The sequence below is a fragment of the Acipenser ruthenus genome, chromosome 14, assembly GCF_902713425.1.
Source record: "Acipenser ruthenus chromosome 14, fAciRut3.2 maternal haplotype, whole genome shotgun sequence".
NCBI classification, from domain to species: Eukaryota; Metazoa; Chordata; class Actinopteri; order Acipenseriformes; family Acipenseridae; genus Acipenser; species Acipenser ruthenus.
Window position 1 is genome coordinate 13076081 of NC_081202.1, and position 19939 is coordinate 13096019.

Genomic DNA, 19939 nt, shown 5'->3' on the forward strand with positions numbered 1-19939 from the left:
GACTATAAAGTACAGTAAACCTATGCTTATTATGTATTTCTGTCTGTACCATGGCTGTACAAAATACAGTATACAAAATACAGTAAATCAATAAGATATACCTACAGAACATAAACTACTTTCTGGGGTTTTTTTTCCGATTCTAAATTGCAATCCACTTCAATTTTGTACGTGTATGCCTGGTTCCATGACACTCAGGAATAAACAAAATACAATTTTGCCTTTCACCATTAATATACTATGTCTTAAATCAGAGTCATTTGTCAAACCAAAACTGTGTGTATGTTGCGAAGTACAGGAAAAAGTTTGTAGTATTTTTATTTTATTTTTACTTTCTAGAGGTTCAAGTGGATCTACTCTTTAAAAATGCTTCTATTTAATTCACTTTTTTAATGGGTTAATTGAGAGATGATGTAAAAAAAAAAAACATTCCAGTTAAACTGAAGTTATAGTTGTATTGTTCAAACAGCCAGTTTCACTCTCCTTTTCTTAAATAAAAAGAGTAACATTTTATACAAGGTGGACTCAGTGGAGTATTCTAACTACACAAATACGTCTGTGAGCAGACCGTGTTTAAAATAATTTAAAAAGGCAGTGCGAAGGAAGAAGGGAAAAGGAAAAGAACAGAGAACAAAGGTAGCAACAGATAAGCGTTAAGCTGCCATGCTGAGGAAGTTATTTGCGTCGTTTACTTGGTTGAAGACGGAGTTGCTGGACGGCTGCTTCGGCCGCTGCAATGGCAGCCCCTGCATCTTCAAGATGGGTCTGAGTGACACTGGTTTTGCTTTGACTGCGGGATGGTCCGTGAGAGCGTAAATGTCCTTCTGAGGAGGACTTGGAGCTGCCAGGGCTGCTGTGAGATTTCTCAATGGTGGGCACCTGCATGTCTACAAGAATAACACAATGGCTGGATGTGTAATACCAGTGTTCCACAGGCTTTACTGCTCAGCGCAACACTAATTCCCACACTCAGCCTTGAGGAGTCTTTTTCTTTTGCAGGTGTAATACGATATTAAACAGATAATATTAGTACAATGTAGCTATAGATCATATAAAGAAAGCATCCTTTTAAGTCAAGCTGTTTTTTCTTTTCCTCATTCTGTAACTTGTTTATAACAAGCATCTTTCTTTGACATACCACCACCAGCACACACACCAAAAAACGACATAACATTATATCCTGTGTACAGCAATTTAAAACCATGTCAGTGTTTACATGATCATTTAATGACTTGTGACCCGTGTTTTTTGCAAATGTGTTTTTTGGAAATATTTTTGAAATTGGCTTTTTTTTTCCAAAATAATTGTGGAGCAATATTCCAGAACACAACATCCTAATGTAAATATCTGTGTGAAGGTGAATTTATTATTAGCGCAATATCCCTTACCCTTGGATGGATCTGGGAAAATTCCATGGCTTCTGCTTTTGCTCACAGATGGCTTTGGTGACTGTTGGCTGCTCTGTCCGGAATGAGATTTTCCATGATCAATGCTCTCACTTTGCTCCTTTAGAGGGTACCACCTATGAGTACTGTCGAGGTGGGAGGTGTTTGACAAATCAATGAGAACCTGGGTTCATAATAAAAAAAGGGGAAATAGGATGATAATTCATGAAAAAAACAGAACAAACCAATTGTATGCAATAAAGGATGCATCCCACATGTTTATGCAATATTTATAACTAAGTGTTGGTAAACTCACCTTTGTATCTTCATCACACAGCACACCTTTTCTAGTACATTTTCTAGTTACACAGAATAATTCCCACAGATTCATAATTAATTCTATTGGAACACCATAGGAGTACCAGCTAGACAAAGAGGACCGAAAGCCAGACAGTAAAACGAAGAACACTGCAATTCAGTTTTATTGGCTGCTAAGTCAAGAAGAGTTGATTAAAAGAAGAAGGTTACTGTGAAAAGTTAAGGTCCTTTTTCTTTTACGTTTGACAATACCATCTTGGAACATCTGTCAAAGACACAGGTGTCTTGATAGACTCTGCTTTGTCTCTAGATATCTCATATAAACATGAAAACAAAAACAGCATTTTAATACCTGTGCAGCCTTACTAAGATGCATTCTTACTTGAACGTTGACACAATTATCTGTTTTGTCTTGGCTTTACTATAATTCAGTACCGGTACCATTAACTCAGCAGCAATTGTTACAAGATATCACATTATTTTTACATACAATTACATTATTTTTTATACATTATTTTTTACATACAATTACCCATTTATACAGTTGGGCTTTTACTGGAGCAATCTAGGTAAAGTACCTTGCTCAAGGGTACAGGAGCAGTGTCCCCTACCTGGGATTGAACCCACGACCCTCCAGTCAAGAGTCCAGAGCCCTAACCACTACTCCACACTGCTGCCTCAGAACACTTCTAAATCAAACCTCACAAACTTGACTAACAATGCCCAAGTGATTTTTTTTTTTATTGATGTATCAAACTGTTCAGTTTCAGTCTGAATTTGCATGCATTTAGGAGGGTAATTAAAAAAAAAAAAAAGAAATTGCATTAATACAGGTGCACTCCACTTATAACGGACTCCAAGGGACAATGGAAATCAGTTCTTTATAAACGATGTAGTAAACACAATTTGAAATTCTGTATGTAATTGCAAACATAAGTACTAAATATAAACAATACAAGAAAGCTTAACTGCCAAAGAATTGAAGTTTACTATTTGTACAAAAGTCAAAACACGCCCCTGTGGGCCATACAATGTAATATTTTATGAATTTATAGTTTCACTAAATGTAATTAAAATTGTATACGTTATACTACATTTAAATTGTACAATAGCTGTGCCAACAAAAACATAGAAGAATAAAAGTAAACAGCCACTGTTTTTCCTGGCTGACGTCACAAATGCCACCGTGACTGTCATTTACTGTCCCGGATGTACCTTATTTGCGCAAAATACTGTATGTATTAAACTGTACGTATTAAATACAAAAGACCTGCTTGTGGAACAGGAAAACTGTATGTATTAAACGGTATATACGTTATAAAGTAATCCGTTTTAACCGAATCCCCCATTAAATCCCATGTTGTTTGGCAGGGACAAGTCTCCTCAATTTGTTGTAAACGGAACTCCGTTCTAACACGACCCATTATAAGTGAAGTGCACCTGTACATAAAGCAGGGTAACAGACAAATACAACTTACTTCCCCAAGAAAGTCATTGGAAGAGAATCTATCATAGTCCCAAACAGTCACTTCCAGGGTCTTCTTCTTCAGCTACAGTTTAATAAATTAAAAAATAAATCGTTACAGATTCCTGTTTTCGCCTTGTTGTCACATCTCTACAACAAGTACCATTTGATATCATCCCTTCTCACCTCTTCTTGACAGGCTTAATGTGACAGCTGTCTCTAACAACCTTGATCCAACGAAATTGATTTTAGAATCGGGCAAGCTCAAACAGACCTTTATGCAGTTAGGGAATCACAGACCTAAATGATGAAGATAGTGGGACCCTTTCTCTCTAAGATTTTTCTGAAAGACAACTAACATGTGTTTATTAATTCAAACCACAGTACCAAAAGATGAGAGCACATTCCGAACCTGAAATTATATTAAAATGAGTTTTCTGTGCATTACCGTATACTTCACATTTCTGTTTCTACAACTGCAACCACAATTTATAAATCTCTCTCTCTATAAGAATGAAGCAACACTGTTAAAACAACCCAAGATAGAAAGCATTCAAAAAGTTACCTGCTCCATGTGGATGTTTTTATAAATGACGGTTTGATTCCATTCAGGGTCAAGGCTTTTCTGCACATACTTGGTCCTTCTCTTGTTCTCGACACTACATTATAATATGTAGAGAGTAGATAATTCAGTAACTTGAAGTGAAATTAAAGCAACCAACTAAGCGTATAATGATATAACAAAATGCAATTGTTAGCTAAAAGATTATTTGAACTACTAATGTACTGTATCTACAGCTATGGCCAAAAGTTTTGCATCACCCTCTATATAGAATTAACTCATTTTGCTTCATAAAGTCGAATGAAACCTGCTGAATAATGTTATATTGGCACATTGAATAACATACCAACTTGTAGTTTTCCATTGAATAATGGGAAATCTAGCATTAAATATTTGTGACAGAGAATGATTCTTGGTGATAAATCTCCCTCCTGACCTGTGAGGACGCAGTGTAAAGGGAACAGAGTGCCCTGGACTGGATGGCCTGGCAATTCATTCCCAGGGTTAGGTGGAAGTCGGCCATCTAGAAAGGGCCACAGCTGCGGTACATGAAGTCATCGCCCAGAGGGAAAGCGATGTGGCAACTGTGGATTGGAGGAGAAAAGGCTGCACCTGCTAACCAAGGGGGCGTGACTGAAGGTACAAATAGGGGACGTGGCTAAGTGATCTGTTCCTTTGTTTATGGTTAAGAACGCTAAAGGACAAGCGAAATATTACTGTGAGTTACTGTTAGTGTTTGTTTGTTTTGAGTGATCTAATTATAATGTTTGTTATTTATTAGACGGCTAACACGATCCGGAGCTGTTGCTTAAGGCCAGCACAAACCCGGACAACACTGCACCATTGTTCATGGATAAATTGTATTTGCACCACTAGCACTAATAGCACTCACCCTGGACTTGGACTCGTGTTTGTGTATTGTGTGTGTTTAAATACTGTGCTTATTAGTTTGGGACTGAACCCCATGTTTTTTAGCAGAGCAGTACACATCGTTGTGCACTGCCAGTCCTCCATTTATTGTTTACTGTTGTCATGAGACTATTGGATTATAGATTTCGCCAGTACTTTGTTGTCTGTTGTTATCTTGAACACTGCATCACCGCTACACCTGCGCAATGCAACGCACCTTGCCACAATACTGTACTACTATTATGGCTTCCGGTAGACTTTCGCAATATCCTTTTGTAATTTCTTTGATTACATGATGTTAAATAAAAGATCCAAATTCTGTTTATAAAGTTTTTTTTTTTTTTTTAATTATGTCTCAATCCTAAAATTCTGCAAAGCTTTTGGCCATAGCTGTACATTACACAAGTATTTGGACACAGGTAGTATTGATGACACGATTGAAATGATTGTGTCCAATACTAGTTGCAGAGTATTGCAACAATGTATTGCAAAGACTTATTTTGATAATTTCACATTAGATATCTATTGTCCTGTTCATGTTCTTATCCTTTGGCTCTCATAGTAATTTATATGAATGTGGGACATGTTTATTCAAACAACGCACATAGAAAAACAGAACATTTACTTAACTTGCTTTGTATTTTACTCTGTCTTCTGAGAGAAAGCTCCACCAAAACTACATTTTTTAATTAATGATCTCTAATCCAAGACTGTAAATGTATCAGTTCTCTCTTATAAACCAGTCATTTACTTGTTCAAACAGAAATAAATGCAGATAAGAAAATACAGAATATCAGATTCCGCAGACCACGTTTTGGTCTTAATTTGATATACAGAGAACAGCATTACACTTATGTTTAGATGTTCTTAAAACATTTTTAACAATATTGTTTTATATAATGTTTTGATGATAATTCTCAATGGCATACAACATTCACACCTGTCAGCACATGCATTACATATAGTGCTGACAGTTGTTTTATGGGTTTTTGTTTGTAGGTTTTTCAGCAGAAACAAATACTAGTTTGTGCTGTGATGTGGTTTGGAGAGAAACAGTTTACTCTTTCAGTATACCAAATATATTAACTACTCCACCAAAACCAGGAAAAAGATCCACACTGTAGAATGGCAAGCAAACAAGCAAAGAAAAAAAGAAACCACAGCACAGTATCATACCTTGCATTCTGGACAACCATGACTTGGCTACATAGATCCAAAGGATTGCAGCAGACATAAGAAAAGTTGCCAAAAAGTAATAGAAGCAGAGGGAAAAAAGCCAAGAGAAAAAAAAAACATAAGAAAGAGAGAAAAGGCCAGATGTGACTGTAAATATGTGAATGAACTGTACTGACAAATATCTATCAGCACAGATCTATTGTGTATATCAGAGAAGTGGTTCTCAAACTTTTTTGTTCATGGACCACCTGAATTTTTTTTTTTTAGGTCACTGAAAAATAAGCACAAATAACCGTAGACTTGCCTTTCTTTGTTTCAATGCAATTGTTGGGCCAGTTTTTGTGAGCAAAGTTATTTTAAAATTGGACTTTTAAAGAACAGTTCTAGTTTACTTTTCATTAACACGAAATTACAGTGAGGGGGAAAAAACAGATTGTTTTATTTCTTAAATTGATAATTACAGTAGAAATTGATTTATGTGAATTAAGAACATAAGACCATAAGAACATAAGAAATAGAAATGAATAATCTGTGAAGTTACAATGCATCGATGAGGTCCCAGCACAGTCGGAGCTACGAATCTCCAGCTGTAATCTTTATTTATAAAAAGGACTGTTTGGATGCTGCATGCTGGTTGGCTGTTGAGGATTTTTTACCGTGCAGAATAGTACAATGCACGGCAGAATTAATTGTTGCCGAAACAGTTAAAATAATAAATTATCAATACACAGCATATACGAGGCAGCTCATTGCATTCTCACACATTTTTCTCAGTACATTGATACTCTGCACATGTCTCTTTGGGGGAACTTGTAATTTGGTAAAACTAATTGTAATTAGTTTTAGAGATGTCATTTTTAGTGATGCCAAAGGGGCTTGTTTCCTAGGAGACAGGGAAACTTGCACAAGAGACAGCCAGCAATTAAACGATGTTTAACAAGTTGCTGATATTGACATGTAATGACTGTGACTGAATCCACAGCTCCTCCGGTTACAACCAGTGTAGTTATTAGACAGTTCAATGAATTTAACATGTTTTGGGCTCTTTGGCTATAAAAAAAGACAATCAAAAAGTAATGTGAGAAAAAAAGGTTCAAAGTATCCTTCTGTGAGTAAACTTACCCTCTCCCTGGTAGAAGATAAACTTTAACGAAAGGGTCAGAATAGCCATTGTTGTCCCTTGGGGCAAGGTTTCTTGCTTGTAGAACATGGACAATAAGATTGCCAAGGTGTTTGTCATAATTTACTTGTAACTGAAGAAGAAAAAAAGTTTGATATACTTTGCATATGTTTTAACACAACATTTTCAAGAAAATGCAGAAATTATTCAATTTCCCCTCTGAAAATCTTTGTGCGAGAGGGTATAAGACTATGCTCATAGGAAGCTCTACTGGCACCTTCTGTGACTGCAGCCAGTGCCACTGTACCTAATGTTTCATGTACACTAAATTCACAGACATAAAAAAGAGCAAATATATGCAGTGCAGTGTATTACAAAAGCAGACAGTACAGCCTGAAAACCAAAAAATGACATAATTTAATAGACAACTCTTACCTGTATTTCACCTGTGATAGGATGGGAGTGGGATTTTGAGGCTTCAGCAGGCTTTAAACAGGGGAGAATAAGGATGCAATTACTAAAATGTTGCCCTTATCCAAAAATGGACATTCATTTCTATTTTTTTAAGAAACCTGACCCTGATGCTTTTGCATATGTGTATTTACAGTAGTTAACTAGAGATATAAATAAATAAATAAATCAAAAAATACAAGTTGAAGTAAACTTTATAGTTTTACAGTACACACATTTCAAACAAAAAAGTCAGTTTAATGTATGTGCAATTTATTCTCATGGAACTGTGCTTTTAAGAATACTTTTACAGTACTGCTAAAAAGATTGAAGCACATAATTGCATAAGGAGCACACAACTAACCGATAATGCAATAAGGATACAAGAAAGATCTCTGTCAGGTATGGATGAATGTGCTCTGTAATCATTTGTTGGAAGTATATATTATTCATTACTGAAGTACTGAAGCAGACTTCAGTATATCAGTTATATTTGATCATTTCAGTAAATAACCCAGTGCATCAATATAAATATACCAGGACTCGTATAAAGGTGTATGTAAAATACTGCATATGAAGGTTACTGCCCAGAATCATGTGTTCCATCATTTTTATGCCATGAATGATGAATGAACAGTGTCAAGTGAAGACATAAAAGGCCATTCTTTGTGATAAAACAGAAGAGGATCATTGTTTATTCCTGCTGATTGTCCAGTGACAGATTTATATATATTTTTCAAACCACAGAACCAGGCAACAGGCAGAAGTTTGATTATATTGTGAACAAAACAACTAGGAAACATATATTCAAGTAAATCTATAACAAAAGAAACACATTTAGAAAATACAAGTGCAATAAAATAAATCCAGAAAGTACTGGAATTGCTATGCTTTGGAATCTAAGATAACTGACTTTAGCTAAATTTAGAAACATCATTTTGTTTCCTAAAAAATGTATGACTAAGATTGGTACATCTGCAAGATCAGTGCACAAAAACACTGTGCAAGTGTCAGCCTTGAGATGTTCTCCAGTTCTGCAAGCTTGTGTCCTGGGAACTGCTTACTATCATATAAAAAAAAGGTTTTCAACAGTACAATATATCTCAGTTGCAGCATTGATAACTAATGACTGTTCCAGACTGTCTATCATTTTAAAAAGATGGCTAACCAGTGTTCTAAAATGTCTTACCTATTAGCTTTATTAGCATTGTTACTCGTCCCCTTTTTAGAATGTTGAAGATCTTTTTTCTGTTAATTCAGGCTATGTAAGCATTTCAAATGCAATGCTGTATATACTGTATATCTTTGTATCTGTGTGTGACAGAGACAGAAAGATTCTTGGTGATAAATCTCCCTCCCGACCTGTGAGAGCGCTGTGTAAAGGGAACAGAGTGCACTGGACTGGATGGCCAGACAATTAATTCCCAGGGTTAGACAGAAGTCGGCCGCCTAGAAAGGGGGCGGAGCTACGGTACACTAAATCAGTGACTTATATCAGGTTAAAAAAATTATATATATATATATATATATATATATATATATATATATATATATATATACATATAAAAAATACATATATAAAAAAACTGCAGTGTACAAAATTGAAGGCATATTTTTAACTGCATTCAGCATTTTATTGTTAAATATCAAATGAAATGGCATTATGGGGAAAATGCAAGCCACTGCTATATTAAAAACAGTTCTACGCTATAATAGGTGAAACCAGAATAGGTTGAATATATTATATATATATATATATATATATATATATATATATATATATATATATATATATATGAAAGAAAAAGTTTTTTAAAAGATGTACACAAAAAGTTAAAAAAATTAAAAAATATTTTATTTTCCTGACGTTTCGGGCAAAAGCCCTTCTTCAGCTGTTTAAAAAGAAAAGTAAAAGTCTTTTTAAACAGCTGAAGAAGGGCTTTTGCCCGAAATGTCCTGAAAATAAAAGATTTTAAAATTTTTAAAACTTTTTGTGTACATCTTTTAAAAAACTTTTTCTTTCATATATATATATATATATATATATATATATATATATATATATATATATATATAATATATTCAACCTATTCTGGTTTCACCTATTATAGCGTAGAACTGTTTTTAATATAGCAGTGGCTTGCATTTTCCCCATAATGCCATTTCATTTGATATTTAACAATAAAATGCTGAATGCAGTTAAAAAAACTGCCTAGTGCATAAAACATATTTGAACAATGAAACAAAAAAAACAATATTTCTCACCTTGCTACTGTGTCTTTTCTTGCTCACTGATGGTGAACCAGGCTGTCCAGGGCTTGGGACAGCACTAGAGGCAGCTGATGGAGTGCCTGAGTGAATGTGGGTGCCTTTCTCCGTGGCTGAGGTGACTGAAGAAGGCGACTGTTGCTGAGAAACCTTCTGTAGTTCTGCTGCTAGTTGTTTAGGATCGACTCCTGGAGACCTTTGTCTTTCTGCTATGGAAACATAAAACAAAGAAAAAGTGATTTTAACAGCATAAATCATTTATTTGCCATTGAATGTAAATACACTTTAGCCCTCTGACTTGGAAACAGAAGGTCCCTATATAGGACAGACTATTATGAGCTTACACAGAACTAAGAAGTGAGATACGCATCAATTACATTACGTGAACAGAGTGCTGATCTAGCGAATGCTGTGCCTATAGTTGAAATCTTTTCAGAAGTTCTCTAAAAACACTAGCATCAGGTAAGCACTGATAACATGTAGTCGGGCATTATGAAGTCATCAGCATTCACCTACCGGCCTTTGTTTGGTCTTGGAGCTCCAGGTGCTCTGGGTTTTTGGAATCTGATAACATGTTCAAGTCCCTAAAGGAAAAGAAAGTGACAAGAGAATAAACTATTCTCCAATGCTTTTGATTCTCAATAACCAGGAAATATGAAAAGTGGTAAATGAGAAAACTGCAGTTTTCAAGCATGACACTCCTGCCAGATCTATTTTACCAACCAGATTAAAGTTATAAGTAGAAATAACATGTAACAATAAAAAATTAAAAAAAGAAAAAACATTCTGTGTGAAAGTATATTATTGCTTATAACACAGGGACAGTTTTAATACATGAAAGACATATAGAATAATTTGACGTAATAAAGACCCGCCTCCCCCCCTCCCCAACCATTTCCACATTAAGAGGGACCATCCCTTGTCTTGTCAACTCCCACTTCCCTCAGCCTATATTAAGCAATTATGCAACTATTCTCCCTTTTGTTGAATACTCACAGCCAACACTGCTTAGACTGCACTAAAAACCAATATACTTGAGACTGCAGCACCCAGCACACCGTGTTCCTATCCTACATCCATCTTTCTGAATGTTGGGAGGTACAGTATTTGAAAATAGCTGAAACCTAAACTAGTGTACCATACCAGTGCAAATGTGCTCTTTTATGTAACCTTGCAGTACTGAATAATTTATTAAAAAATCTAAAACAAAGTAGCCAGACTTAAATCAGTGGAGTAACAAAACATTTATGCTTAGCTTAATCCAATATTCCTGTCTTGAAATGAAATAACTGTTTGGAGATGATTCTGAAAAACAATCTTATCTTTCATTATTCAGAAACAAATAAACTTTATTTAACCATACACACAGATTCATTATACCTGCAAATAAAATTAAGACGCAATGACAAGCCAAAATGGAAAGAGGAAGATGGGGAAAAACTCACAGTCTTACACATATTTCAGCTTCCCCACATTGCTGACCAACAATACTTTGGACCTCCTCATAAGTTTTACCAATCAGAGAGATTCCATTCCACTCCAAAACCTGCATTCCTGGAAGAAGATATGTGAATAATAACCAGACAGTGCATACAGTATATATATATACAGTATATATATATATAGGGGGAGAGAGAGAGAGAGAGAGAGAGAGAGGGAGAGAGAGAGAGAGAGAGAGAGAGAGAGAGAGAGAGAGAGAGAGAGAGAAGTACATTTTTTCTACCTGAATATCAATATAGGAAGGTGTAATATGTAAAAAAGAGATCAGAATTAATTTCACTCCACAAAATCTGAAATGCTTCAATGGGTTGAACAATGTGTTTATTCACTTAATATACATGTTTTTTTATATCAGGCATTTAGACTGGAAACTTAGGCTAAGATACATGCTAAGATTCGTTCACTTACAATAATGTCAGGAACTCACAGTAATTTACAAGCTCTTTTCATCAGTCAGCTGCTTCTTTGATTGAACATAACATGTAGCACTCATTTCAGTTTATTACACACATCACAGCAAACTAAGTGATTTAAAACAGGACCCTTGCTTCTCCTATCAAACTGTCAATAACCGAAGAATGTTTTTACAATATTCCATTTACTATGACTCACTGATTCTAATGACTCCTTCCACAATGGATTTGGGTTGTGAAGTGTGATTTTAAAAAGGGTATTATTTTAAAACATGCCAGAAAAAAAGAAAAGATTCCCTTTCAGAGGAGATATATGAGATATTGTTTTTAACATGTTCACAGCAAACAAAAGCACTCTGTTGTTTAACCACTTACATTAGTGAAACCGGGTCTTCAGATTTGCCGTTTGTTTATGACGATAATCATGAGCTGAAAACACAAGCAACTTTCAAAGCATTGTTCTCCATTGAGAGTGCCATTGAGATTGAAAGCAATTTGAAACAGCAATATTAAAACAAATGGTCCCTGTACGTTTTTTTTCCAACAGTCACTCTGATGGGTGAACTAGCATTAGAATTGTGGGATCCGAAACTAAACAAAAAAGCAGATTACAGTGTATGTTCATACCAAGGACAGCGCTGTTATTTGACCTTTGTTGTAAACATCCAAGTGCAAATTACTGTTGTATTCATTAACATGCCCCAATATAAGGCACATTTCCTAAGATAATTAAAATATAAATAAACAGATTCTTAACGCCCAAAGCATATGTTATTGACCCCTGTTGTTTTCTTTGGTATTTAAAAAGTTCAAAGGAATGTGGCGGGGTACACCCCACCCCTGTGTGTATTTTGTTGGTTTTGTATTTGTGTCGTGCTATTGTTATTTAAATGTATGTTATTGTTGCACTGTTGTTTTAGGTCGGCTGGGAAGGGTTAATTGCTGTCCCTGCCAAATCACTTCACGTGTGAAATGTGTCTGTGCCCGACTGATCATCGCCCACAAGCCATTCGGGTGAAGGCAAATATAATATTACAAGCTGATTCCTAAACTTTCCAATGGACTTTCCAATGACATTATAAAGTAGAAAGAAATAATAACAGGATCTACATAACACATGTGAACGCATTTTTATGAGATGTTTCAAACAAGTGAATGAGAAATAATTTTTCTCATAATAAACCTGCAGTGGCTTATTTTCACTGAAACCTAAAACGTTTCTTGTGTCCTTTTTGAAGTGGAGTCACAAAGCAGGCTGAGTCATAAAGCAGGTCATAAACTAAATCTATTGCAACTTAATAATACAGATTTTAATTAGATGTATGTTACATTGCCTAGGAAATAAACCATGCTCTGCTCTTTTTATCATTCTTTTCCTTTCTTGGTAAGAAGGCATTGTAATCCATAAAGCCTGTAAAGCAAGTCAGTATGACACTTCTTCAAAAAGCTACACTGAACACAATTACAATATAAATCTTGTGTCTGGTAAAATAAAAATCATCTTGCCAGTTTTGATGAGGGAAAAAGTGGTTCTGAGGAAAGAGTAAAAAGCTTGTAACTCCTGGTTGTGAGAGACAGCTTACTCGTATAAGAAATATATCATATCCACTTTTACTGTATAAAGTTCATTGTATAAATACACACTTGTAGATTTTACAGAGCATTAGAAAACAATTCAGTATCATCAGCCAATCAGCTTCCAGCTCTAACAGGCTTCTATTAGATGGCAGATGCCTACTCCTGTGTCACAACATCAACTGTGAATCAAATTTAAAATCAATCCACACAAGTACCAGTTTTTTACATTTTGACTTACCATACCTTAATGAAAACTCAGTTCACCTCTATTGGACAGCAAATACCAAACAAAGACATGATTGGTGCAAATTTGTTTGGTTATCCACCAAAACCAGCAAATCAATGCTTTGCAACTAGTGACAAAGGCATGAACAAGGATTTCAGCATCCTTGGTAGACAGAAAAGGACCGATTCTAGAGATTTTCTTTAGGTGGAAAAACCCTGCCTTCACTGCTGTAGAGATGTGTGTCAAAAGTCTATCTGAACACCTAAACTCATTAAAAGACCTCAATATGTATGTATACTGGAGCTGTATTTCCAATTAAATCATGTATGGTAAGATGATTGCATGATTTATTGGATAAATATTACAAGAAAGAATATAGAGACATCCACACATCTCAGTGAACTACGGGGTACACTAAGTCTTAACCCTTAAGGCAAGGACCACACGTGTATATGGGTGGCAGTGAGCATTTTCCGAATCTACAAGAGATCTAAAGGGTTACATTCTTATGAAGCTTCTTCTTTCTTTAGTTGCAGAATTCAGTATTTTAGAAATGAGAACACATGATGTAGAATGATCATTTATTGATTTAAAGGAAACATTCCCATACAGACATACAACATGAAAACTTCTGGCCTATGGCCTTGTCCATAGGAGCTCGTTAGCCGCCCCTATATCGGCAGAATATGTGATACCTAAAAAAAAAAAAACTAACTAACGAATGCTGGCGGGCAGGACAAGGGGCCTTGGGCCACCTACCCCCTAAACAAGGCCACTGTGAGGTGGAGGCAGGGGAGGAGGGGGCCAAACAATAAAAAACGACAAGAGGTCGTAGACAAATGATTATGTTATTGATTAATGGGTGGATTCCTTTTCAGAAGGACAACAAGTTTTCTCTACACCATCTTCACAAGTTGCTTTTAAATAACTCTGAGGACAGGCTACTCGTGCTTCACACTGCATTCATATGTGTACAATCCGCTAGAAAGCACTTTCAGAAAGAACAGCTGAACCAAAATGGTAAAACATTGTAGCATCCCAGGACCACGAATTTGCAGGTGAGAACACTTTTAACGTTATTTATTAAAGCCATATTCACAACACTGGCTGCCCCCTCTAGAGCTGTTTGCAGCTACAGGCCTGACTAACCCTTAACACCACTAATACGTGCCTAGAATAGTCTTACCCCCTCCCAATGGGTGTACCCCACCCTTGCTTAACCTTTTCCACTATTAGGGTTGCCCCAAACGTAACCCACAACATCTGCATTGCTGCTACATTATGGTGAGATTTAGTTTTAGAAAAGTGTGCTTTTCAGCTGCATCTGCTCATAATCAGAAATAGATTTGTGTACTATAGTATGTGTGTTGCTAAATTTAAGGACATTTTAATCTCCTGTACAGTAGTTTCACTGAGCTCAATGAAGGAACAGTGTATAGACACAACACGAGATTGCCTGTCAGTAATCTCTTCAGAGTTTGGAGTAAGCAGCAAAAATCAGTAAAGTTTTTCATGTTTCCCTCCCCAGAAGGCAGCTCTTTGCTGTAATACTTATGCAGTAGCTTTTAAAAGGCAGAGGGTCAACACAATTAGGAGAGAAAGCTATATTTTTAGACAGACTTTGTCTCAAAACAATACCTTATAGTCCTTTTAAAATATGTCCATGCATACTGTATAGTAAACATTCATGGTAGTTTCATCAAACCTTGCCTATATTCATGTACTATTTAAGACTATTTAATATTTTGTATGCCATATGTGCTCATGTGTAAGCACTGCTGAAGCAGGTCTTGGTGGAACTCAAACAGATAAACATCCTATTTACTTCACTTTTTTTCTTCCAAAACAATTAAGAAAACAAGTCTTTTTTGTAAAATATCGTTTAAGATATAAAGTCTTTATGAAATGCCTTACATTGTCTTGTTTAAATTACTTTTGTTGGCCTGTATTTATTTGTCTGAAAAACAATGGCACAGAGTAAAGATGTTGCCAGTAATAATCACAGTAGATTTACAGAGCTAAACTGCTTCTGTTTTTAGCAAATAATTAAAAAAAAGATCAGTTCAATATTCTTTAAATAGCTGCTCCAGGGATATAAAGAATATATTAACCCTGCCAGACACCCTGCCCAATGTTACTTGCATTTACATAACTAATACATGATGATATGGACATATTGCAAATTACTGAAAATACAAAAATTGAAAATATGTTATACAATAAACAAACAAACTGAGCGATGAAAACATTCATCATCTTTAAACTGTCTTTCTACAGCTGTTTCTAGTATGCACACATTTCTCCTCCAGGATGTATTATTTTCATTAGTGCCATTGTGGATGTTGTTTAATATTCACTGTGTTTTTTATGTAATCACTATTTTTATAAATGTACATTCTAGTAGAATTACCTCCTCCATTTAAGCCATTTTTTTTGTTTTTTGCTGAAAGTATATTTTTACATTTGCCTCCCTGTCAATCCATTGCTGATTTTCTCCTGCGTTTTCAAATCTGCCCTTATCATTTCAGTGCCCTCAAGCTGCTTCATGCTGCTTTGCAGAATGTTAATTATCATCACACATTAAGTATTGCAGCGTTTCACAGTTTTACCACCCTATGCTTATATACATACCTTGAGGATTTTCCAAATGCTGAAATCACTGATTTTGATATCCCAACTGCATGATCAAAATAATTATTTTATAAATGCTAAGCCATGTGAAGTTTTATACCGCTTACAACATTCACTTGGTGTCATAAGGCATTAGTCATTTATACCATTGGCAGTATGTATATTCTTCAGCAAGCTCTTAGTGAATCATGCTTTTGTTGGTAATGTACAGCACTATTTGGAGCTGGGGAGAGCAGTGGTGACCACAAAAGGAGGCAAGGGGCAAGGCAAACTTTACACGAAGATACACCATGAATAAAAATATATAAATCATTTAACCCAACAAACCTACACTGCAAGCCTACTCAATGTGCTAGCTAAGTACAATGTTACATTTTCCATCAAGACTTATAACATTTTGCATTAGTATTACATTTTGTGGCATGGTTTATTGCACTTGAGTTAAAACAATATCCTTCAGCTATTACATTTTGCGTTGGTACATCCATTTGAAAGGTGCCAATTCAGAAGTAGGCTACAGTGTTGAATGACAATGTGACTGGCTTTAGCCACATACAATCATTGCGACTCTAAATATAAGAACAACTCACTGTAAACTCTTTAAAGAAAGATGTATTAACCTGATTAACATTTTGACACAACCCATCAAATCCTTTTATTAAAGTGCTGACAAGAAATACAAAACCAGCCTGCTAAAGAGAACCTTCTTTTTCTGTATAGTTGTCCACAGAAAATGACAAATAAGACTGTCTAGGGATTACAGCAGGAATGATTTAATCACTGAGACAGGATGAGACATAGTTACAATATGGCTGGAGAATATCCCACACGCAATGCATTTGGCTCAGCATGTATGTTCACTTAAACAATATATTTAATAACCCATGTTAACTTTTAAACGTTAGCACATTGATTTATGGTTTATCAGAGACATATGTGTAAACAACCTGTGCAGTAGTTCATTTTTTTTGTAATAACCCAGCTAATATTCTTGTATAAAGGTATAATTCTAAGATCCAGTTCCTTACCCTTATTTAGCTTTAGTAAGATTTTTGCTACCCTCTTTAGAGTCCCCCAAATGATGTCTCTAGAGAAGATATTAAACTGTGTCATTCACCTGCAGGATGGCACAGTTTGTTTAAGTTGAGTTGTGACTGGAAAGGGGCTCTTTTTCCAGTAAAGATATTTAAAAAAGAGGGGTTGAATAGGTGCAGACCAAGAAAGTGGATAATTCTTCTCTTTAGTTGCCCCTATATCGGTAGAATATGTGATACCTAAAAAAAACTTCTCAATGAGAAGAAATGCATGTGTTGAAGAGAAAAGTTCAACTGCACAATGAGAAGTAACAATTGGGCTTCAAATTAATGATGACAAGTATTAAAAATCATTATAATCTTACCTTCAACAACCTTTCCTGTCTGCTCAGCAATCCCTCCGGGTAGGATTTTGGCAATGTAGGCTCCGATTTCTCCATTATTCCCTGGAATGTCCTTCCCACCCACAACCCTAATACCTAAACCATTTCCTAAAATATAAAGAGAAGAACAACTTCCAATAAGAACATCTTGCATACTGTGTAGGAAAAGTCTAGCGTAGAGAGCAATTTGTTTGCAAGATCAGTTCAAGGAAACAGCAACATTAATCAAACTACAGGTCTGGTTTGGTAAATATTATTATTATTATTTCATATGAACCTATAATACTGTAAAGTTAATTGACTCTTTTAGAGTTGTAATGAGTTGAGATCTTCTCAAATCAAATGGTGAAATATATACATAAAGCTGAATATATCTGAGCCAATTACAATTGTTTGTAGTGTACCATATCATGAAAAAAAACAACTAGGTTCAGATTTGAAAGTCAGTGCCAGACATATCCAAGTAAACAACAGTACAGTGATTGCAGACATTGGTGTGTTTTAAATTGCAGTAAGAAGTTTGTGTTGACTGCCTGCCTGCCCTTTTGAATGGCTAATACAACTTCTAAAAAAAATGAAAAACTATAAGTTGTAAATATGGTGCAAAATATAATTACAAAAAAAATAACATCCTGGAAGACCAGTGTAACTTTCACTCACATAATATTAACTACAAAAAAGAAGGAATATAATTTGTTGCATTTTAAAACATGTAACTCCTGATGGCATACATCATTGAAATAAAATGCAGAAAGCAGAGAATCATGACCATATTCAATAATCAATAGTTTTCAAGATAATGTTTTATGTTTATGCTCCCATATTCCATTAGTTGGAAAAGGCACACTAATTCTTATATACTGTAGGGAGCTGAACTGTTCCTCTAATCAGATTTATAGCTATTCAACTCAACCTGAGAAGTGCACTTGAAACAATTTAATGAGTCTTAGATGTATTTAAAGGTCTGAGCATAGAAGCAATTACAATCTATTTCCTATGGTTTGATAACCATGTGTAATATGTACCTATAAAATTGGACTTAATGTGAGTTTTTTCAATACTAATACAATTGAGGGACATTGATAACGCAAAGTTAGAAAATAAAGAAGCTTGACACCTACAAAGGTAGTATGATTGACTTTCCCCCTTAGTCCTAATTGTTCTTGTGTGAATGCAGTTAGCTAGTGTGCTATTTTATGTAATTGACATATAATTTATTTGTATTGTGAGTCAGCACTTCTGTCTGTAGTAAAGACTGCCAACAGTGTGTACAATACTTTGCTTATTATTATTTGAAATATCAATTGTATATGAAACAGTATGTAAAATATGCTTTGGGCCCAATTCAGTTCACTATTAACATCTTAATAGTTAATGCAATATATGCTTTGCTAAATCAAAGCTTCAGATCAAAGCTCAAATTACTTCAAGCACTACAAATACTGCAGTGGACTGCACTTTTATTTTGTTGTTTAAAATTCTACAGTATTTCTCAGATATTTATACTCACTTTGATCACGGCAGCACTCATTTCTTGGTAATTAGTTAGTGCACTTCATGTGATATATGATTCATAAACATTTTTTGTCATTATGATAAGGTTGGAATCCCTTTAGTAGCTTCAGAATTATCCTCCAAATGGTTGCCCTCGGGTAGCAAGTGAAGTGTTCTTATAGCCTTTGTTCGCTAAGACAGGGTTAGCCACCAGACACAATATGAATCAATAAATAAATATATAGATATGCATTACTTGACGCACGTGCATCAACATATGAAATGAACTGTAGTTAATACTCTAATAATAAAGTAACAGACAAACTAACGTAAATAAAACTAAAGCAAAACATCACGGTCATCAAGCTTAAATCGCTATGTACTATGAAATAAGCTGGCGGGTGAGTTTCGTGCTATCACAATGGCAGTGGCAAAAATAATGGGCGTTACTTATGGTTAACTTAACGTTAATAAACTAACTGTCAAACTAAATTAACACAGCACCCCTACACACTTTACAAAATGCAACATACGTATGTCAATATACAAGACATGCACATTATTATTACAGAATGGTGAAACAACTCACCAGAACGGGAAAAAACAAATTGCTCGGTGACTTGTGTCTGATTGAGGTTTTTTTCAAGAGCTCGAACAATTTCCAAATGTGTGTAGCAAGAGAAACAGCGCCGCATTTTGCCATTTGTTTACATGCCATTGTTTTAGCAATGACGTGGACTCGTGTAAATCAGAATTTAAAACAATTCAATGATAATGACAACGGGTCTGGAACGATTTAATAAACCAATCAGTGTCCCTCAAATGACAAGTCGCTGTTTTACAAACCAGTACTGTTTCCATTGTGAACAAATCACTATCGGTGCCAAGAAGGTGTTATTTTAAGCGAAGTTCCTGTTCCTTTAGCCGGAGCATTTTCAATGGAAAAAATCTGTTTCACCACAAGGGCGTTCTCTTAGGCGAAGTGTTCTCTTATGAGGTTTTCCTATACACTGAGACAATTGTATTA

The 19939-nt window shown here is 35.3% G+C and overlaps 1 protein-coding gene across 15 annotated transcripts in view; it reads right to left on the bottom strand.

Annotated features, from left to right (window-relative positions):
- Positions 1 to 19939, bottom strand: part of LOC117419698 (protein piccolo-like) — a 109155-nt gene that overhangs the window by 22683 nt on the left and 66533 nt on the right. For 7 of the 15 annotated variants that reach the window (XM_058985880.1, XM_058985871.1, XM_058985870.1 and 4 more), the window contains 11 exons: positions 17401 to 17526; positions 11099 to 11207; positions 10170 to 10237; positions 9651 to 9862; positions 7371 to 7421; positions 6938 to 7068; positions 5816 to 5842; positions 3734 to 3827; positions 3182 to 3253; positions 1389 to 1569; positions 693 to 887 (listed from right to left, as the gene is read on the bottom strand). In XM_058985880.1, coding sequence (XP_058841863.1) covers positions 693 to 887; positions 1389 to 1569; positions 3182 to 3253; positions 3734 to 3827; positions 5816 to 5842; positions 6938 to 7068; positions 7371 to 7421; positions 9651 to 9862; positions 10170 to 10237; positions 11099 to 11207; positions 17401 to 17526 — 1266 coding nt within the window. Of the gene's footprint in view, positions 1 to 692; positions 888 to 1388; positions 1570 to 3181; positions 3254 to 3733; positions 3828 to 5815; positions 5843 to 6937; positions 7069 to 7370; positions 7422 to 9650; positions 9863 to 10169; positions 10238 to 11098; positions 11208 to 17400; positions 17527 to 19939 lie in introns of those variants that run through there. The other 8 variants (XM_058985881.1, XM_058985874.1, XM_058985867.1 and 5 more) reach the window with 5 other exon arrangements.